The sequence below is a fragment of the Podarcis raffonei genome, chromosome 14 (assembly GCF_027172205.1).
Source record: "Podarcis raffonei isolate rPodRaf1 chromosome 14, rPodRaf1.pri, whole genome shotgun sequence".
Taxonomy (NCBI): Eukaryota; Metazoa; Chordata; class Lepidosauria; order Squamata; family Lacertidae; genus Podarcis; species Podarcis raffonei.
Window position 1 is genome coordinate 10,233,012 of NC_070615.1, and position 22,965 is coordinate 10,255,976.

Below are 22,965 nucleotides of genomic sequence, written 5' to 3' on the forward strand. Positions count from 1 at the left end.
GCTAAAAGCAGCCACTTAAGAAAAAGACCTGGAGAAACTGCCCCAGGCTGCTGCCGTTGTCTGCAAGGGATTGTAAGATATTTTGCCTATTTTAGTATTGAGCAGCACAAAAAAAGAAAGGAAAATAATATCAACAGCAGCAACAGCAGCTTACCTCTATATTCTTGCAAGCCACATTTTTTACCACAGCTGGGAAGAGATCGGATGCATTCTTGCCTCGTGCAATCATCTGGGAGAGAAGAAACAGCAGTGGGGTAGCTAGTCAAGAAATCTGAACTAAGCAACCCCACTTTTAATTGGTCACTTGCTACCACTCCTCCCGTGTGTTCACTGGTGCCCTGTCACTTCCAGTATCTTTATAGTAGGAAACACATCAAACTGCACATTGTCCACTGCTATTCCTGACCTCCCAAACTGCCCATTAAAACTACAGCAGTTAGGTGTTCCTCTCTAAGAGAGTGCAAGGGAGCTATAGAGGATGAACCCCCTTAAAATTCAGGGAAAGGACTGGTTGCTGATGGGGCCTGGAAACTCAAAACAAAATGAGGAGTGGGTTCTCCTCGTTTTGAGGAGAGCCAGTGTGGTGTAGTGGTTAAGAGTGGTAGACTCGTAATCTGGGGAACCGGGTTTGCGTCTCCGCTCCTCCGCATGCAGCTGCTGGGTGACCTTGGGCCACTCACACTTCTTTGAAGTCTCTCAGCCCCACTCACCTCACAGAGTGTTTGTTGTGGGGGAGGAAGGGAAAGGAGAATGTTAGCCGCTTTGAGACTCCTTCGGGTAGTGATAAAGCAGGATATCAAATCCAAACTTTTCCCCCCCTCTCCTTTGCTGAACCACAGATGTGACGACCATCTGTCACTAGAGTTACAAAACTCCTGCACTTAGCTGGACCAGATGACTGTGGACCTTTCAATTCAAAAATCCTATGGTTCAAAGGAGGGGCCCATCAGAACTCTGTATTTAAAGCAGTCTCATCCCCCTAAATAACCCTGGGAACTGTAGTTTGCTAAGCATGCTGGAAGTTGTTAGGAGATCCCGATTCCCCCCCTCCCACAGCTACAATTCCAGAGTTCCCTAGGAAATGCAACTAAACTGTGAAACCACTCTGGGAACTGCAGCTGCGTGAGGGGCACAGGGTCTCCGAACAACTGTAAGCAACCTTAACAAACCACAGTTCCCAGGATTCTTTGAAGGAGGTTTTTGCTGTGTTAGCAGCTCTGAAGTGACCTCTCGGGGACACAGGCCTGTGTCTGGAGGTCCTGGGCTGCCCAGACAAGAAGTCCCCTCTCTCGGCCTCACTCATGTGGTCCAGAGGAAAGCAAGGCGATACTTTTGGCAACAGCTTGGCTGCAAGACTCACTGGAAGGAGGTGTACAAGGCGCCATCCAACCTTCTTAGGGACTTCAATCTGGATTTGTGTAGGGTTTAGTCCTTAGCCTTTTCTTCTCCCATAGATGGGGGAAGCCGTGACTGTTTAAAGTAGTAAGATCCTGCTTTAAATGCATAGCAAAGATGGTACAAATTGGGCCTCTGGACCTGACATAATTCACTCAGTCGGCAAGTGTGCAAATGTGTGTTTTAAGTAGGCCCTCCACAGCTGCCAATTACTTTTTAAAAAATGTGCACAATTGCTAATAGCTTGTCTGGTTTGACTCTCAGGATCGAGGCCTCAGAGTATTGGGCGGGGTGGGGAGTGGTGCTCACAGCTGTGAACAAGAAACAGACAACCTATTAATTGCCAGGGCAACGCTGCAGGCATTAGTGCCAGGGCCTAATACAGCGGTAGCTTGGTTGTCAAACTTAATCCGTTCCAGGAGTCCGTTTAACTCCCAGAACCATTCGAAAACCAAGGCGCAGCTTCTGACTGGCTGCAGGAGCTTCCTGCAGACAAGCAGAAGCCGCGTTGGACCTTCAGCTTCCCAAAAACGTTTGCAAACCGGAACATTTACTTCTGGGTTTGCGGCGTTTGGGAGCCGATTTGTTTGGGAGCCAAGCCATTTAAGAACCGAGGTACCACTGTACAGGTGGATGGCAGGGCCCTCTCGCCAAGCACTGAGAGAGCATGCACAGCAAAGACTGTCAGCAGCAAAACTCAGCTGGTTGTTCCAGGTTTCACCCCAAGAGTACAATTCCCTATTCTCACACCGTAGCCAAGTCACAAGCGGGGAACTTACCGCTACTATCCTCTTCATGGCCTCGAGCTTCAGAGAATCCTTGTTGCTGTCCAGCATCTCCTTCAGGTCATCATGTCTGCAAAACATACAGAAAAATCATGCCATGGGCACAGATACATTCCAGGGAGGTGGCAGCAGTGGTCACTGTTGCAGGATCTAGAGCCGCTTTTAAGGCTAGCAGATTTGCAGCACCATCCTACTAAAAGAAATAAAAATTCCACTGGGTTCAATATGGCTCACTCCCAGGTAAGCATGCAGATGCTTCCGTAAGTTGGAGACCACTTTGCCAGATACCTGAAGAGCAGTGAGAAACATGGAGAGGTTGCCACACAGTGCAAGAGTCTCCTTGAGGTCTTCCTCCAACACCCACAAAGCCTCAGATCCACCACAACCCACACAATTCCCTCTTAATTATGAGGGATGCGGGTGGCGCTATGGGTTAAAGCCTCAGCGCCTAGGACTTGCCGATCGAAAGGTCGGCGGTTCGAATCCCCGCGGCGGGGTGCGCTCCTGTTGCTCGGTCCCAGCGCCTGCCAACCTAGCAGTTTGAAAGCACCCCCGGGTGCAAGTAGATAAATAGGGACCGCTTACCAGCGGGAAGGTAAACGGCGTTCCGTGTGCTGCACTGGCTCGCCAGATGCAGCTTTGTCATGCTGGCCACGTGACCCGGAAGTGTCTGCGGACAGCGCTGGCCCCCCCCGGCCTATAGAGTGAGATGGGCGCACAACCCTAGAGTCTGGCAAGACTGGCCCGTACGGGCAGGGGTACCTTGACCTTTACCTTAAGGATGGTTATCCCTTGAAAAGTACATAAAAGTTGAAGGAGGAAGTTTTCTACTTCCTCTTTCAGCTCTATGCACTTCTCAAGGCTCAGGCTGGTTCTACTGGATTCAACTTTGATCCAGATCTGCTGGAAAAGCGAAGTGTATATATGGTACCTTTTCCCTTCTCTCTCCCAGGGCAGGAGGACTGATCTGGGACCGGGGGAAGAGAAATGACCAGAACCCTAACAAATCCAAAAGTGCCTATGCTAATAGTGCACTCAGGTCCTGCTTGTGGGTTTCGCACAGGGAACTGGTGAGAACACGATGCTGGACTAAATGGGTCTTTGGCATAGCACTCCTTATGTTATTGAATGCCAAGGCAGATCCATCTCTCTGTGTGATGGGATGATGAGCTGCTTGTGCATAAAGTCCTAGTCCCTCAGAGTTTGGCTAAGTCCACAAACCTCTGTCTGTAACGGAGCTCCTTAAGCATGGCTCCGTCAGTCGCTCGTAGAATCGGACAGTGGGCGTTTACGGAACTTCTTCCAGCATAAAAGTTCCTTAACGGAAACGCGTCTTCTGGACTCTCGGCGCGACAGTTTCCGGCGAGGAGTGGGTGTCCCTATAGGAGGTCCTGAAACCTCCCCACTGTTTTCGCTAGAAGTGTCTCTGAGCCATCCCTCCGACTCACTTTCCCTTGGAGCTCCTCCTCTCCCCCTGCTGGTTCCCTCCTCAGCTGATAAGTCTCTCTCAGCCTCTGTGAGCCCTTTCACCTCCTGTCTTTCCGATGGCAGTTCCCTGACACTCTGCATAAGAGTTCCGTAAGAATATAAGAACTTCAGAAGAGCCTTCTGCTTCCGAGCACAATTCAAAGTGTTGATGTTGACCTTTAAAGCCCTAAATGGCCTCGGCCCAGTATACCTGAGGTCCAGCTCTGAGGGCCTTCTGGCAGTTCCCTCATTGTGAGAAGCAAAGCTACAGGGAACCAGGCAGAGGGCTTCTCGGTAGTGGCACCCACCCTGTGGAACGCCCTCCCATCAGATGTCAAAGAGAACAACAACTACCTAACATTTAGAAGACATCTGAAGGCAGCCCTGTTCAGGGAAGTTTTTAATGTGTGACATTTTAATGTATTTTTAATCTTTGTTGGAAGCCGCCCAGAGTGGCTGGGGAAACCCAGCCAGATGGGCGGGGAACAAATAATAAATTATTATTATTATTACTTCCTGGATCAGGCTAGTGACCCAATCCAGTCCAGCATCTTGTTTTCAGAGTGGCTGACCAGGTGGCTGCAGGAAACCTGCAAGGAGGACTCAAACACAAGAACACTCTCATGTAAGAAATTAGGAAGAGCCTGCAGGATCCCAGAAATGATATATAATGAAATGAAAAAAGTAAGTTTAAAAAAACTTTTGTAAAAAAACCCCCAGAAGGTTTTTTATTAGGAATTGTGGGTACCGATATTCCAAAGGAGCAGAAAAGACTTTTTATGTATGTGACAACAGCCACAAGGATGGAACTAGCCCAGAGATGGAAAGAGGATAAAGTCCCTACATGGCAAATTATACTGTTGGATTATGCCGAAATGGCAAGGCTGACTGGAAAGCTCAGGAACCAAGAATACCAAAACTTCAACAAAGAATGGGAATTTAAAAAAAATATTTAAGGGACCACCGTAAGCAGATGAAAACACTAGCAGGATTTCAATAACACTTGTAATGTAGCAAATATTATGGACAAAATAGAGAGACATAAAACGTGGATTATGAAACAATATGCAATTGGAAAGGATGACAATAAGACCCATGAAGGGGAAGGTGCGAAGTCCAGAGATTCAGAGAAATCTCTAAATATGGATATGTATTTTGTATTGTACTGTTATAATTCTATATTTGTAAAACCAAATAATTTTTTAATGTTTTTTTTAAAAAAGGAAGATCCTGCAGAATCATACCAATGGCCCATCAAGTCCAGCATCCTGTTCTCACAGTGGCCATGCAGATGCCTGCAGAAACTCACAAGTAGAACCTAAACACAATAGCACTCTCCCTTCCTGTATTTTCCAGCAACTGGCATTCAGAAGCATTGTAGTCTAGAACTGTCCAGGCAGAGCACAGTCATCATGGCTAGAAGCCATTGGTGGCCCCCTCCTCCATGAATCTGCCTAATCCTTCTTCTTTTTTTAAAGATGTTTATTAAGAATTTAAGAATTACAAAAAACATAAAAAGGAAACACAATAAAAAATTAACAAACATACATTACAATACATCTAAAAGAAAGAAAAAACAAACAACAAAACAGCAAAAAAGAGAAAAAACATTAAAACACATCCAATATTTCATAACTTTACCTTTCGTTTACTTGTTTTCGACCTCCTCACACCTCCCTTTTTGTATTCTAGTTCAATTTACTATTTCAGCAAATTCTTTCCATCTTTCTCAATTTTTTTCTGTAATATATCATAATGATCTAACCTTTAATTTTTTCATTTTGGCCCATTATCAATCAGCCTTTACTTAATTCTTTATGACATTTCTGCTAAAACCATATAACTTCATTCCAACATCCTTCTAACATTCATTGATTTTACAATGTTTTTGTAAATATACTTTAAATTTTTTCCAATCTTCTTCCACCAACTCTTCTCCCTGGTCTCGGATTCTGCCAGTCATTTCCGCCAGTTCCATGTAGTCCATCAGCTTCATCTGCCATTCTTCCAGGGTGGGTAAATCTTGTGTCTTCCAGTACTTTGCAATGAGTATTCTTGCTGCTGTTGTAGCATACTGCCTAATCCTTTTTTAAAACCATCCAAGTCTGTGGCCATCTCTGCCTCGGAGTAAGGTCTATACAGTGGTACCTCGCAAGACGAAATTAATTTGTTCCGCGAGTTTTTTCTTCTTGCGAGTTTTTTGTCTTGCGAAGCACGGTTTCCCATAGGAATGCACTGAAAATCAATTAATGCGTTCCTATGGAAACCGCTTGCCGGACTGGCGGTGCGGAGAAGGGCTTTTCTCCCCACCGCAAGCCTTCAGGACAGGTCCGGGAACAGAGGGGAAGGCGCGCTGCCACTGTACCACTGTACCACTGTAGTTCTAAGCATTCATGGGATGTCCACAAGTTCTAACTTCATGAGAAGAGCTTTTCTCTGTCCATCGCCTCCATCCCAAGTCTAGTTTCAATGCTAAAGGGAAGTGGCTGATGGCTCAGGGGATGGAGCATGGCGAGCTAGCAAGGCATCATGCACAACACAGTTGGTTAGAGCGTGGTGCTGGTAACGCCAAAGTTGCAGGTTCGATCCTCTTATGGGAGAGTTGCATATTCCTGAAGGGGGTTGGACAAGATGGTCCCTTCAGGTCTTCTAGAGCCAGTGTGGTGTAGTGGTTAAGAGCGGTAGACTCGTAATCCGGGGAACCGGGTTCAAGTCTCCACTCCTCCACATGCAGCTGCTGAAGTCTCTTTGAAGTCTCTCAGCCCCACTCACTTCACAGAGTGTTTGTTGTGGGGGAGGAAGGGAAAAGAGAATGTTAGCCACTTTGAGACTCCTTTGGGTGGTGATAAAGCGGGATATCAAATCCAAACTCTTCTTCTTCTTCTATGCCAGGCGTCATTTTGCAAACTTCCATCATGTCACCTCATGCTTGCTTTTTTTTCTAAACTAAAACGTGCCCAAAACTGCAACATTTCTTCATAGGAGAATCTCTCATTTTAGTTGCCATTTCTGAACCTTCTCAAACTCTACAATACAATGGAACCTCGGGTTAAGAACTCAATTCGTTCTGAAGGTCCGTTCTTAACCTGAAACTGTTCTTAACCTGAGGTACCGCTTTAGCCAATGGGGCCTCCCGCTGCCGCTGTGACGCCGCCGCACGATTTCTGTTCTCATCCTGAAGTAAAGTTCTTAACCCGAGGTACTATTTCTGGGTTAGCGGAGTCTGTAACCTGAAGCGTCTGTAACCCAAGGTACCACTGTATCCTTTTTGAGGTGAGGCAACCAGAACTGTACACAATGTTCCAGTTGTGGTCGTACCTTATAAAGGTAAAGGTACCCCTGCCCGTACGGGCCAGTCGTGTCCGACTCTAGGGTTGTGCGCCCATCTCACTTAAGAGGCCGGGGGCCAGCGCTGTCCGGAGACACTTCCGGGTCACGTGGCCAGCGTGACAAAGCTGCATCTGGCGAGCCAGCGCAGCGCGCGGAAATGCCGTTTACCTTCCCGCGGGTAAGCGGTACCTATTTATCTACTTGCACCCGGGGGTGCTTTCGAACTGCTAGGTTGGCAGGCGCTGGGACCGAGCAACGGGAGCGCACCCCGCCGCGGGGATTCGAACCGCCAACCTTTCGATCGGCAAGTCCTAGGCACTGAGGCTTTTACCCACAGCGCCACCCGCAACCCTTGGTCGAACCTTAGATTTGTATAAAGGCGCTACGATACTGAAAGTTTTATTTTCAATTCCTTTCCAATGACCCCTAGCATGGAATCTGTCCTTTTCACAGGAGGGTCAACGAACAAAGTCTTTGGCAAAGCCAAGTTGAGAAAGGAAACCTGTCCACACATGCATGGGGCAGGGCTGCTGAGCCATATCCCCACTCCCCATAGGGCCACAGCTCACTAGCGTACCATAGAGTTCCCCCAGACTCTGCTTCCCAGAGGAAGCCTCCCTTCCTCTAGCGGAGACTGAAGGAGCAAAGACACAAAGGAACAGAGGCAGGGAGAGAAACTCGATCCTGGTAAACCGCTTGCACAAAAGGAATCCAAACCCACAGCAGCCTGTGAAATATTTATCCCCCTCCGGAATTTATTCACAGCAGCCTGAAAAAGAAGCCGTGGCTCAGAGGCAGTTGCCACAGCAACATCAATGCCAGGCATTTCACAAACGTGTCCATGCCAGGCATTAAACTCCAGGCTGAGATCATGCATAGCCAGCTGGCATCCTTAGGAGGAGGCTACAGGTTATCTCCCCAGCCATGGAGGAAGCACAACACTGGCCGGCCAGTAGGACTCAGCTTCTGCCACATCTATGCAAAAGCCTTCCAGTTGCGTTTAAGTCTCTCTATATATGCCTCCAGTGGTACCATCAGGATAGGACTTTGGGACAGAAGAGGCCCACTCTGCAGAATGAGCAGAAGGACACCCTTCAAACATAGCAGAGCTGGCTGCTCACATTTTGAAGCATGTAATGCACATTGCCATCTTAGGAGCACCACCCAATAGCACCATTAAGTCCAGGATCTAAAGGCCACCCTGGTCAAACCATGGAAGGCCACCCTGGTCAAACCATGTCCAGTCTAAAGCTGATTGCCGGTGCTTACAAAGTCTGGTGCTCAGGGCTTTGCTAGAGCTTCAATGGGGCTTGCAAAGCACTGTAAAGTTTGATTTCAAACTCGGCCTGCCTGGGGTGGGCAGAGATAAGGATCCAGTCCCTCACCCTGGTCTACAATTGCACCACTGCCTGCGGTCCCCAAGTATTCCCTTTGGTGTCTGCTTTGGATGACCACAGGGAGCTTCCACCAGGCTTGACCCATCATGCCAAAGCATCTCTCCAGTCATAAGAGCCGACCAAGCTGGTAGAAGATAGGGGAATCCAAGTAGCTAAGACATTCAGGGACTGGACCCTTCCATGACACATTAAACAAAACAAGAAGTCAATCACAGTGTTAAATGGGATTTGCTCCCATGTAAGCTCCTGCCAACCTAGCAGTTCGAAAGCACGTCAAAGTGCAAGTAGATAAGTAGGTACCGCTCCAGCGGGAAGGTAAACGGCGTTTCCGTGCACTGCTCTGGTTCGCCAGAAGCGGCTCAGTCATGCCGGCCACATGACCCGGAAGCTGTACGCTGGCTCTCTCGGCCAATAAAGTGAGATGAGCCCAGAGTCGGCCACGACCTAATGGTCAGGGGTCCCTTTACCTTTACCTTTAAGCAACTTCAGAATTAGAGTTTTAGACTGCAGTCCTAACCACCTCTACTCAGAAGTCAAGTTTTCACAGTAAAACTTACATTTGGGTAAGCGAGGTCAGCATATTGCAACCTTGGTCAATGAATTAGCTAAATGTAATACAGTGGTGCCTCGCAAGACGAAATTAATTCATTCCGTAAGTTTTGTCTTGCGATTTTTTTCGTCTTGCAAAGCACAGTGTCGGAAAAGTTTCGGAAAAGCTTCAAAAATCACCAAAGTCTTCAAAAACCTCAAAAAAGGCTACCACACCGCGTTCTATGAGTTGCTCCTCGAAGTCAAGTCGCAACTGTATTAACGGTGTTAAGAAAAAGGAAACAAACTTGCAAGACGTTTCCGTCTTGTGAAGCAAGCCCATAGGGAAAATCGTCTTGCGAAGCAGCTCAAAAAACAAAAACCCCTTTCATCTTGCGAGTTTTTTGTCTTGCGAGGCATTCGTCTTGCGAGGGACCACTGTACATACAAATTATTCTGAACAACTAAAAGAAGTGTGCTCAATTAACCAAAGAGGTTTTTTTTTTTTAAGTATTCATCCAAGTACTAAGAAGAACTGCAGAAGACACATGGCAACTTGCATTCCTTCCTGCACAAGATAACTTAAAGATTAGCCCTGCTGGATCAGACCAAAGACCCCAGAATCCTGATCTCACAGTGATCAACCAGATATCTCTGGGAAGCCACCAAACAGGGCAAGAGTACAGCACAGCAGCACTCCCCATACTCGTGAAACACAGCAAGGGGCATTCAGAGGCATTAGTGAATAAATAGGAGAACCATTCTTGCAACACGCTACCTGCTGAATCAGACGCATACATGGTGGTGCAGCAAAAAAAAGTGCCAGCACATTTGCAAGGCAAAGCCGTGTCAGGTATGGTTTCAGATTGGATGGGAACTACATGTTGAGATTCCTGCATTACAGGGAGTTGGACATCCTTGGGGTCCCTTTCAACACTTTGTTGTTGTTTAGTCGTTTAGTCGTGTCCGACTCTTTGTGACCCCATGGACCAGAGCACGCCAGGCACCTCTGTCCTCCACTACTTCCCGCAGTTTGGTCAAACTCATGCTGGTAACCTCGAAAACACTGTCCAACCATCTTGTCCTCTGTCGCCCCCTTCTCCTTGTGCCCTCCATCTTTCCCAGCATCAGGTTCTTTTCCAGGGAGTCTTCTCTTCTCATGAGGTGGCCAGAGTATTGGAGCATCAGCTTCAGGATCTGACCTTCCAGTGAGCACTCAGGGCTGATTTCCTTAAGAATGGATGCATTTGATCTTCTTGCAGTCTATGGGACTCTCAAGAGTCTTCTCCAGCACCATAATTCAAAAGCATCAATTCTTCGGCGATCAGCCTTCTTTATGGTCCAGCTCTCACTTCCATACATCACTACTGGGAAAACCATGGCTTTAACTATACGGACCTTTGTTGGCAAGGTGACGTCTCTACTTCTCAAGATACTGTCTAGGCCTATCATTGCCCTTCTCCCAAGAAGCAGGCGTCTTTTAATTTCGTGGCTGCTGTCACCATCTGCAGTGATCATGGAGCCCAAGAAAGTAAAATCTCTCACTGCCTCCATTTCTTCCCCTTCTATTTGCCAGGAGGTGATGGGACCAGTGGCCATGGTCTTCGTTTTTTTGATGTTGAGCTTCAGACCATATTTTGCTCTCTCCTCTTTCACCCTCATTAAAAGGTTCTTTAATTCCTCCTCACTTTCTGCCATCTACAATTCTATCATTCTCCGATTCTAGGATTTAAAAAAAGCACAAAATACACCCCCCTCCCTTTAGAAATACTGTTTATCTTATTTGCACATGGTTAATAGTATAAAAAAAACTGGCACGATGGACTTTTCAGTCTAGAATTGGTTAAGGTGGCTTCAGTAATTATTGTATTCTCTGGGTTAACCCTCCAATTTAACAAAGTTGTTTTTAAAAAAAGTTTAATTTTGTTCTATCCCTCATCTCATTTGTTATGTTATGTTATGTCCATCTCCATTATGACAGCCTCTGTTTATAAGCAACAAATCTTAATTTGTGCATTCAAAGCTCACACAATTAATTGATTAACATTACTTTAACTGGGAGGGATAGCCCTATCTACCCCAAAATAGCTACTACACTGACAATTACTCTCTCCTAAGCATTCACAGAGTAGAAGGGAGGAATAACAGCCCATACCTTTGCAGAAACACCTGAATACCGAAAAGGTGGTTTGCATGTCTGCTTGAAGTCCCATTGAGTTCAATGAGAGGTTAGCAATGGGAAGGGGGAACCACTAGCCCACCAGATGGACTAAAACTCCCATCATCCCTGACCACTGGTTCAGCTAGCTAGGGATGATGGGAGTTGTAGTCCCAAAACAGCTGGAGACCCAAGCTTGGGAAACCCTGCTTTATATGAAGGGTGGGGAATCTTGGGGCAAAATGCTCTAAGCCCTTCTACCTAGCTCTCAGAACTCCCTCCATGCCTCACCCCCTCCTAAGCTTGCACCCCTCTCTGCATGGGCGTAGCCAGAATTTATTTTAGGGGAGACAGGCATTATATTGCAGGTTATCTGTGAGGTTATCAGTTAGTTAAGTATTTTTATTTATTTACAGTCATACCTTGGGTTACAGACACTTCAGGTTGCGTTTTTCTGGCTTACGGACCACAGAAACTCGGAAGTACCGGACCAGGTTACTTCTGGGTTTCAGCGGTCGCGCATGCACAGAAGCACTAAATGGTGCTTGCGCATGCGTAGACGCACCAAATCACAACCCGCGCATGCACCTCTGCAGGTTGCGAACGCTGCAGGTTGCGAACATGCATCCCGCACAGATCACATTCGCAACCCGAGAGTCCACTCTACTTGATTTGGTGCGCGGGGGGGGGAGAGCTGCCCCCCTGCCTATGCCCATACCTCTCTGGCTTGCTTTGCACCCTCCTTGAGTGTTTTTGCCTGGCTGGAATGTGTCCTTGAACACTGATAAGTGCCTCTTACTTTCCCAGATGGAGATTTTGAGAAGGGCGTGAGAGAGTGCATACAAACCAGCCTACAGAACACAGATAACATTTACATCCATTGTCCTGCCCACTTTTGCCTCTGTCCCTGCCCCCCCCCCCATAGGCATGTGGCCTCTGGAAAGTTGCTCAGGTGGAAATGCGGCCTCCGGCTTGCAAAGGGCTCCCTACCCCTTGCAACCTCCTGGGGAGGAGCCTGCCTCCTTGCATCCCTTAAAGGACCCTTCACGACGACGACGGCTACTGGAAACCTCGCCCGTTTAGCTGGAGAAGGCGCGGGGAACGCGCCCCCCAAGGCAGCAGCCCACCCTACCGTAGCGGCTGCACCACGCTGCCGTCGAGGCTGCTCTCGTGCTGGGAGACCACGTCTTGCTCGGGCGCCTTGAGCTGCCTGGATTCATCGCCTTCCAAGGTGCTGTACCAACTCTGTTGGGCGCCGTCGGGCACCAAGACGGGGCTTTTGGCCTCCTCGCCCGCCGCCGCCCCCGTCTGCTGGGATTTCACCAAGTTGGCCGCGCTGGCGGGCAGCTGCTGCAGCAGCTTCTGCATCTCCGAAAGGGACGCGGGGCGCACCGACCGCCTTTCAGCAGCGGGGAGAGCGGGCGACCCTAGACGGCTGAGCCAAGGTTTGCTGGGGGGGGGGAGTCCCCACTCCCTTTGCTCCTTGGCTCCCAAGTCCCGAAACTCAGGGGGCAGCTGAAGCCGGAAAGCTGGCCAGGGAAAGCATGGACCCCCCTCCCCTAGCGTGCGCCCCCTCGAAAGCTCAGCCTCCCCCTGCTCGGCCAGCCACGTTAGCACGTCTGCCGCTGCCGCTGGCTTGCCGGGCTGGGGGCGGGTCTTCTTGCAGCTGCCAACCACTCCGACGACAGCCAGCCAGCGGCCCCGTCCCTCCCACCGTCGCCTTCTCGCCTTGAAACCAGACGCTGCAGCAGCAGCAGCAGCAGCCGCTTCTTAGACGCCCGCCCGGGACGCTGAAGCGGCGGCGAAGGCAGGAGCAGCGCCACCCGGCGGCCGTCTGCAGAAAAGTCAGGCAACGCCCACGGGAATCCCTCGCTCCCGCGGGGAGGGAAGGCGTCGTGAGCAAGTAGCCCACAACTCCCCGTGGGCGAAAAACCCAACCAATAGGATCGTTTGTTTCGTCTTTGTTTTTTGTAAGGGAGTGGGCATGGCTAAACTAGCTCATCTTAGAGATGGGGAGCGACACTGCTACACCTTTGTTCAAATGCCTGCTTTTCCAGAATTGCTTCCTGGGTGAATTTTGGGAAAGACGTTCTCTCTCTGCCTTACCTACCTCGCAGGGTTGCTGTGAGCATGAAATGTGGAGGCGACTTTTGCTTCTTGGAGGAAAGAAATGCAATGCATTTCAATAAGATGGCTGCAATGGGGCTGACGGTATGATTTATTGCCATATTATGTATTATATGGATGAAAGGCCGCCGAGAAAGATTTTAAATAAGCAAAAGAATATTTATTGCATTCCTGGACCATCTATCCTCCAAACAGTTATCTACCCCTCCACCCAGCCCATATCCTCCTTCCTGCGGAGATCTATAAAGGCAAGGCCACACACCCACCCCGCTGGAAGTAAGAAGGCAGGCAGGGCCTGGCTGGGGGTGGCCAGGCAGTGCTGCATTCAACCAAATGGAACACCCTCCACTGCCTTTCTCTAAGCCAGAGGTGCCATTAGGGCAGGAATTTGGGGCAGAGCCTCACTCAGCAGAATTAGGAGCCCTCCACCCCAGACACAGCAAGACTGGTTTACCACATTACACCTAAGCACATAATAATAATAATAATAATAATAATAATAATAATAATAATAATAATAATATTTTATCATTTATACCCCGCCCATCTGGCTGGGTTTCCTTAGCCACTCTGGGCAGCCTCCAACAGAACACTAAAATAAAATAACCTATTAAACATTTAAAAAGCTTCCCTAAACAGGGCTGCCTTCAGATGTCTTCTGAGTGTCAGGTAGTTGTTTTTCTCTTTGACATCTGGTGGGAGGGCGTTCCGCTGGGTGGGTGACACTACCAAGTAGGCCCTCTGCCTGGTTCCCTGTAACTTGGCTTCTCGCAGGGAGGGAACCGCCAGAAGGCCCTCGGAGCTGGACCTCAGTGTCCGGGCAGAATGATGGAAGTGGAGACGCTCCTTCAGGTATACTGGACCGAGGCCGTTTAGGGCTTTAAAGGTCAGCACCAACACTTTGAATTGTGCTTGGAAACATACTGGGAGCCAGTGTAGGTCTTTCAAGACCGGTGTTATATGGTCCCAGCAGCTGCTCCCAGTCACCGGTCTAGCTGCCACATTCTGGATTAGTTGTAGTTTCCGGGTCACCTTCAAAGGACAGAGTCTCAAAGATGTGCTCTCCCAAGCCCACATTCCCAGATTGTTTGCACTTCTGTCTCGGTGACATCCATGCTGGCATTGCCATGTCCACAGAAAGGAAGATGGCAGGATCCATAAGGACGTGCTCTACAGGAAGCTGCCTTCAGACACCAGGCCTGTTGGCAGATCATCTCCTCCATGACACAAAGGCTAGCAACATTAACGCTGCCATATGGGAATCCCTTACAGACAATGGCAGTGCTTGGCGACATAAAGTCAGATTAGGCATCCACAGCAGCGACCAGAGGAGGAATGCCCTCTGGGAAGAGCAGAGAGGCACAACCGAACATCATCTTCTGCCCCAGCTGCAACAAAACATGTCTCTCCTCTCAGTCTCTACAGCCACAGAAGGTGCTGTAACCTTCCGACAATGTGACTTCACTTCCAAAGGCACACTCCCCCATTGTCTCCCTAGACAGATGGATGGCAACAACAGAGGGTCTCTCCATAAAACTTAACTCCAGAGACTACAGTCAATCATCTTCACCACTGTTTCAAACCAGCATGCATTCAAACTTTGCAGGGAAGCAAATCCGCCTACCCCTACTTAACAGTGCAATCCTAACTGTGTCCACTCAGGAGTCCTGTGGAGTACACTGGAGCTTACTCCCAGGTAAGCGGTGTTAGGACCGGAGCCGTCAACTCAACATTGGGAGCAGCAAAGCATTCAGCCTTAACCAATGTTAAGTAAAGACGTGATGGGCTGAGGATGTAAAAATGGGGAGGGGAAACCACTCAAATTCTTCCCCCAGGCCTTCACTCTCTAAGCGTAAGCCTCAAGGCTATACAGTGTGTGAACTTATTCTTGCAAGATCTTGATGTTACACTTGATGCAACACAGAACTTGCTGATAAGCGTCTTCCCTGATCACACTTCTCTTTGTTGGTGGATTGTTACATTTCTCGACATGTGCTGTTCTGCCCCATTCAACGTGATAAGTTTTTAGACCAGGCTTGGGGAACCGGCAGCCCTTCAGATGCTGTTGGGACTCCAGCTCCCATCATCCTTCAACACTGTCCATGGCAGCTGGGAGTTGGAGTCCAAGCGGCTGCTGGAGGGTCATAGGTTTCCTTTTCCTGCTTTAGACACCCCCCACCTCCTCCATCAATACACCCTATGGCTGCAATCCTAAACAGACTTAATCAGGGAGTGAGTCCCACAGAAAATAGTAGGATTCAATTCTGATTAGGCATGCATAGGACTGGGCTCTGAATTTCCTCTCCAACAGCAATGTAGGATTCCTATATTTAGAAGTTTCTTATTGCTGCTACTGAAAGTGGAGATGGATGGCCAAGGGTATAACCCCAAAAGCATGGAATCTTGCATGGATTCGTATTAAATGTTGTGTAATGGGACGCAGGTGGCGCTGTGAGTTAAACCACAGAGCCTAGGACTTGCCGATCAGAAGGTTGGCGGTTCAAATCCCCGCGACGAGGTGAGCTCCCGTTGCTCGGTCCCTGCTCTTGCCAACCTAGCAGTCCGAAAGCACGTCAAAGTGCAAGTAGATAAATAGGTATCGCTCCAGCAGGAAGGTAAACGGCGTTTCCGTGCGCTGCTCTGGTTTGCCAGAAGCGACTTAGTCATGCTGGCCACATGACCTGGAAGCTGTACACCAGCTCCCTTGGCCAGTAAAGCGAGATGAGCGCTGCAACCCCAGAGTCGGTCACGACTGGACCTAATGGTCAGGGGTCCCTTTACCTTTACTTTTAAGCCTATATATGACCGAAGCTGACTTCAGAGTACTTTGTGCAAAACAGCAGCCATTTTTTTTAAAAAAAATACACAATAATTGGTTTTAGAACAAAGAAGTTCCATGAGATATTGCCAGGGGAGGCATAGGAAGTAGATTAGTAGGTGGGAAACCTGCGACCCTCCAGATATTGGACTACAGTTCCCATCATCCCTCACTGCTGGCTACAGCAGCTGGTGCTGATGGGAGTTGAAGTCCAATAACATCTTGAGGATCACAGGCTCCCCATCCCTGAACATACAGGATTGCAGCATAAAGCAAGGTAAGAAGTAGCTAACCTGGAATGAGTAATCCCTGCGTAAACTATGCCTCCATCTCCCTTGTGTTACATTTTTGAACAGGGTGGTGAACCTCAAGCTTTTCTTCTATGGCCCTCATATGCTCTTATTTATTTATTTAATACAATTTATATACCGCTCGATTGTAACGAAACCTCTCATTCGTTTACAATAAATTAAAATCATCACCAAAAAGCCAGAGAAAAGCAAGTAGTTGCAACACTTAAAAGACAATTAAAACCAGCAGTAAACTAAAAAGCAATTTAAACCCATCAACATCTTATAGGTCTGGGCAGGCTTCTCTAAGCAAAAACATTCTAATGCCAGCGAGAGTACAGTGGAGGTGCCTGTCAGTAGGCAGGAAATTCCAATGTTTAGGTGCTGCAGGAATGAAATAACAATTTCTAAAAAAGACGGAACCGGTAACCTGTGGCACCTATAACAATGCAAGTTCTGCAGGTCGAAGAGGTCAAGGCAAGTAAACTCATCCCAAGCTGTTAAGGGCTTTATATACCAACAGCAACAGTTCAGGTTTGGTCTGGTAACAAACTGGCAACCAGGGCAGGCCTCCAGGCAGAGGTGTTCTGCACTGCCATGGTCTTGCTCCTGTCAGGATATGTACTACAGAATTTTGCACTAACTGCAGTTTCTGGGTCAAGCACAAGGGAAGCCCCAAGTACAGTCCATTGCAGTAATCCAGTCTTGAAGCTACCAAAGCCTGAACGACTGAGGGCAAATTATCCAAAGTCCAGGAACGGCCATAGCTGTTGGGCCAATTACAGCTGGTAAGAAGCACCTCTAATCACTGAGACTACCTGGGCCCCAAAATGGGTCCAGAATCACCTCCAAACTGCATATCTGCCGCTTCAGGGGGACTGTAACCCTGAGCAGGTCAAGCAATCAACCAAATTCTCGGGATGAGGACCTCAAGCATCTTGCCAGGTTTGAAGCTCAGCTTATGTTCCCTCATCCATCCCACCACAGTGGTCCGGGACCTGCACACGGCCTCTCCCGATTCAGTTGTTATGTACTGATAGAGGTAGGGAAAGGAAGCTGGCTAGCTCAATCGGTAGAGCATGAAGCCCTTAATTTCAGGGTCAGGGGTTCGAGCTCCACGTTGGGCGAAAGATTTCTGTGTTGCGGGGGGGTTGGACTAGATGACCCTTGTGATCCCTTCTGACTCTACAATTCTATTATTCCTCTCTTGTATTTACACTGCCATCTTGAGGCCATCCTTTAGAATTGCAGAGGGTAAGGGAAGAACCCACAGCCCAGAGACAGAGCTTGCATGCAGTTCTTCAACCATTGGTAAAGAATCAAGTCATGGGAAATGAGCTGTGCCTGGGATCAGGGAGAGCTGCTGCCAGTGAGTGCAGGCAAGGTTGGACTAGATCAGGCATAGGCAAACTCAGCCCTCCAGATGTTTTCGGACTACATCTCCCATCATCCCTGACCACTGGTCCTGTTAGCTAGGGATGATGGGAGTTGTAGTCCCAAAACATCTGGAGGGCCGAGTTTGCCTATGCCTGGACTAGATGGATGAATAGCCCCACCTAGTGAAAGGCATCAAAAGTCTCAATCTGTCTAATCATCATCATCATCATCATCATCATCAAATTATTTATACCTCGCCCATCTGGCTGGGTTTCCCCTGCCACTCTGGGCAGATTACAACATACAGTATCTAAAAATGTAATAAACACATCAGTCCATAAAAACTTCCCTAAACAGCGCTGCCTTCAGATGTATTCTAAAAGTCAGATAGTTGTTTATTTCCTTGAAATCTGAAGGGTGTTCTACAGGGCGGGCACCACTACCAAGAAGGCCCTCTGCCTGGTTCCCTGTAACTTCGCTGCTTGCAGTGATGGAACCAGCAGAAGACCCTCAGAGGAGGCCCTCAGTGTCTGGGCTGAGTGATGGGGGTGGAGACGCTCCTTCAGGTATACAGGACCAAGGCTGTTTAGGGCTTTAAAGGCCAGTGAGGGTGGATTTCTGTATTTGGGGGTGGGGGGGTTATGTTATGTTGTAAATAAAATTTCCAATAAAAATTTTAAAAAATACAAATACAAATAAAGGTCAGCACCAACACTTTGAATTGTGCTTGGAAACGTACTGGGAGCCAGTGAAGATCCTTTAGGACCAGTGTTATATGGTCCTGGTGGTCTTATACAATGGAAACTAAACCTTCCAGAGCTGCACCATGTCTGTCTTCTCACTGGCTAGGGAAGTGCCTCTGAGCACGTGCAGAACATGTACATGTCTGGCTGTTAACCAGGAGCCCACCAGGGACTGCCGTGGGCAGGATTCCTGTACTGCAGGGTCTCTTCCACCTCTACAATTCTATGATTCCACCACCAAGCTCTGACCCTTCCCCATTATATCTGCTGACTGACAGTGGCTCTCCAGGGTCTCAGACAGAGGTCTTTGCCCTGCCACCATCTAGCTGTTCTGGGCTGCATCAATAGGAGTATAGCATCTAGATCAAGGGAAGTAATAGTGCCACTGTATTCTGCTCTGGTCAGACCTCACCTGGAGTACTGTGTCCAGTTCTGGGCACCACAGTTCAAGAAGGAACTGACAAACTGGAACGTATCCAGAGGAGGGCAACCAAAATGGTCAAAGGCCTGGAAACGATGCCTTATGAGGAACGGCTAAGGGAGCTGGGCATGTTTAGCTTGGAGAAGAGGAGGCTAAGGGGTGATATGATAGCCATGTTCAAATATATAAAAGGATGTCACATAGAGGAGGGAGAAAGGTTGTTTTCTGCTGCTCCAGAGAAGCGGACACGGAGCAATGGATCCAAACTACAAGAAAGAAGATTCCACCTAAACATTAGGAAGAACTTCCTGACAGTAAGAGCTGTTCGACAGTGGAATTTGCTGCCAAGGAGTGTGGTGGAGTCTCCTTCTTTGGAGGTCTTTAAGCAGAGGCTTGACAACCATATGTCAGGAGTGCTCTGATGGTGTTTCCTGCTTGGTAGGGGGTTGGACTCGATGGCCCTTGTGGTCTCTTCCAACTCTATGATTCTATGATTCTATGATTCTATGATTCTATGATTCTATGATTCTAATTGAGCCGGATGCCTCTATTTCTCTGTATGCCAGGGACTCCAAATGCATGCTCTTGGAGCTGAAATACTTGCTACCATCTGCAGGCACAAGCTGCAACCTCCCCCGCCCCAACACTACTATGTGATGGCTCCTTGCCTCCTTCATGCGTGATCTGTGGCACATGATTTTGCTTACTACATGAAACCTCTGCATCATGTGGCAAGTTTCAACTATGGCCATCTCTGGCAGTAGTGTATGGTCTTTCGAGGCAACACAAATGATCCATGTAATAGCAGCATTATCTGTCCCAGGCCCTGGTGGGGCTGGGATGGAAAATGCAACACATGCATGACTGCATTGTCCACATGAGTGATGTCCCTTCCAGTTACCTTGGCAGGAATGCTGCTAGCTATATTAATATTAATAATAATAATAATAATAATAATAATAATAATAATTAATTATTTGTACCCCACCCATCTGACTAGGTTTCCCCAGCCACTCTGGCGGCTTCCAACAAAGATTAAAAATACATTAAAATGTCTCACATTAAAAACTTCCCTGAACAGGGCTGCCTTCAGATGTCTTCTAAATGTGACATTTACCTGAGGTAGCTAGTGAGGGAACAGCACAGACCTCCACATTATCAGTCCACGACATGCTGGGGGAGTGCCCTAAGGAGGATATTAGTGCAGTTGATGATTTTACAGTCTCAGCAGCATCCAAAGCTTTTGTCTCAATCTGCAGCTCATAGGTCCTGAAAGACCTACATTAGCTCCCAGTATGTTTCTGAGCACAATTCAAAGTGTTGGTGCTGACATTTAAAGCCCTAAACGGCCTTGGCCCATTATACCTGAAGGAGCGTCTCCACCTCCATCGTTCTGCCCGGACACTGAGGTCCAGCTCTGAGGGCCTTCTGGCGGTTCCCTCATTGTGAGGTTACAGGGAACCAGGAAGAGGGCCTTCTCGGTGGTGGCACCCGCCCTGTGGAACACCCTCCCATCAGATGTCAAGGAAATAAACAACTATCTGACTTTTAGAAGACATCTGAAGGCAATGCTGTTTAGGGAAGTTTTTAATGTTTGATGTTTTAGTGTGTTTTTAATATTCTGTTGAGAGCCGCCCAGAGTGGCTGGGCAAACCCATAAATAAAGTATTAGTAGTATTAGTAGTATTATTAGTATTATTATTGAGCAACAGCCTCCAAAGTTAATCAGATAAAGTGGAGGGGGGCAAAACGCACAAAGACACACACCACACTGCAGAAGATCCCACTTCCATAACAGAAGCTCAGTTTCCTCGCTGAAATGCAAAGGGAAGGGATGGAGAAGGAGGAAACTTCTTGTCATTTTGCTGCTGTGGAACAAGCAGGCAAATCAAATCAAGGCGCGCTTTCTGGAAGCAGTGAGCTGTCCAATGTACCAGAGCAGCTCTTACCCGAACCATGGAAGTGGTTAGTCTGTCTTTGCAGCTGCAGGCTCTGAGGGAATAATATGAAATGCTGCAAAACAAGAACTTGGGAGGCAGAACAATCAAGGGGGTGAATCTGGATTTTTGAATAAGGAACATACACAAGTCTAGCAGCAGCCAGCAGCATAACATTGATTGGGACTGATGCGAGTTGGAATCCAGCAACCTCTGTTCCAAGGGTGGCAGGAAGCCTGCAGAACTGGTTGCCCCACCCGGTAGCTCCCAGAAGCCAAATACATTCTGCAAAAGCATCATAGATGCCAACTATGGATCACACAGCATTCCGTCTATCAAGATTGTTTGAAAACAAATGTTAATATTTACCAGGCAGCATAATTCCAGAAAGTCTCTATAGTACTACAAAGAGGGTTTCCATAATAGCAGACACAACATGCCCTCCTATTCATTTGGTCATCTCTGCACTAAAATTCCCTGAATCATCTTCAACGGCATAGCATCTCAAACACACAAATGCTCCTGGATGCAACTTTTTATTATATAAGGTGGGTGTGGGAAACTTTCTCCAGGCATTGCAGAACTACAACTCCCATCCCCATGTCAGCATGGCTAAGGATCATGGGCATTGGAGTCTAACACCATCTGGAGGAGCAAAGGTTCCCCACACCCAGAAGCAGTTGCGGATGAGACAGAGCTACAACTGCCAACATTGCAGCCCTAAAACACAAATCCTCTAAATAAGAAGTACCACTTTAGTAAGGTGCTACCTCTTAAAGCTGCCTAATGCAGATTTAAACAACAGTCAGGGGAAGAGTCTTCACTCAAAGGCTGAGCATGTGATTTGCATGCAGAAAGTGTCAGGTTCAATCGCTGCCATCTCCATGGAATGCCAGGAAGGATTTCTGTTTGAACCCCTGGAAAACCGTTGCCACACAGGATAGTGAGAAGCAAGACAGACCAATGGCCTCAGTCTGTATATGGCAGCTTCCCATGTTCCTAACATGTACAATCTTCCTTAAATTTATTTGGCAGGGTGAGATTAAATGTTTCATGTGACCTGCTGCAGCAGACAGCATTCCTGGGTTGACATCCCTTTTGAGTTTTTCCTGTAATGTGTAGGATTGTGGTTTTTCTCCAGCGGCAGGCAGTGATGCCTAGTGGAAGGTGAATTTGGTCCTTTGCCCATTCTGGATGGGGTTGCACTCTCTCCGAAGGCACAGCTTTGCAATCTGGGTGTAGTCCTCATTCTGTCACTCAGGATTGCCTTTTAGTGACTTCAGCTGGTATGGCCAGCTGCGACCTTTTTGGGGCAGGGATAACATGACTAGTCATTCGGGCATTAGCAATCTCAACACTGCATTATTGCAATGCACTCTGAGTTGGGCTTCTCTTAAAGTTGGTCTGGCAACTGCAGCTGATGCAGAACGCAGCAGCTTGCTTGCTGAGCGGAGCTAATTTCTGCCAGCATATAGCATAACTGTTAAAAGAACTACACTGCCTGTCAATATGCTACTGTGCCGTGTTTAAGGTTCTGTTTTTCATTTACAAAGCCCCCAACAATTCAGGGCCAGGATACCTAAAAGATCGCCTTCTCCCTGTCGTCCCACTCGGTCAAAGCGTTCAGCACTCTGGCTTCATTGTAGGCATAAGGCAGGTGGCAACAACATTGTGGTTTCAGTGAATTCCTAAAGCCTTTCTGTGTACCCAGGGGTTCCTGACTTGTATAGATCAGCAGCAAATGCCCCCAGCTGCTGTGCAATCCATTGCAATCTATTTCATTGTATTTTATGCTGTTTTTATATTTCAGTTATTGTAGTTCTGGGTAGGGCTTTAAAGAAGAAAATCCATCTTGCATCTTGCATTTTCCAAGGCCTACGTGGTATCATAGGGCACTGCCATAAGTTTAAAACATGGATAGAGAACCTCAGGCCTAGAGGCCAAATGCAGCCCCCCAAGCCCCTCTGCCTGGCCCCTGAAACTCCCTCCAAGCCACAATCCCTGCTGGTCCTGTTTCATACCCAACATGCTTTTGCCTGACTGGAATATGTCATTGAACTCTGATAATGCATCTTGCCTCTTCAGATGGAGTCTAAAGAGGTTTTTTTGTGTGTAAACTAGTCTACCTTAGGAAGCTAAAATGCACATTTGTTGCTCTCTGCACTTTTGCCCCTAGCCCTACCCACCACCAG

At 47.9% G+C, this 22,965-nt stretch overlaps 1 protein-coding gene across 3 annotated transcripts in view; it reads right to left on the minus strand.

Moving 5' to 3' along the window:
- The window catches only part of AP3B2 (adaptor related protein complex 3 subunit beta 2), a 73,707-nt gene that overhangs the window by 46,652 nt on the left and 4,090 nt on the right, over positions 1-22,965 (minus strand). Inside the window, exons 1-3 of one of the 3 annotated variants that reach the window (XM_053364315.1) lie at positions 12,193-12,720; positions 2,175-2,250; positions 155-229 (exon numbers count right to left, since the gene is read on the minus strand). In XM_053364315.1, coding sequence (XP_053220290.1) covers positions 155-229; positions 2,175-2,250; positions 12,193-12,428 — 387 coding nt within the window. In that variant the 5' untranslated portion in view covers positions 12,429-12,720. Of the gene's footprint in view, positions 1-154; positions 230-2,174; positions 2,251-12,192; positions 12,731-22,965 lie in introns of those variants that run through there. The other 2 variants (XM_053364317.1, XM_053364316.1) reach the window with 2 other exon arrangements.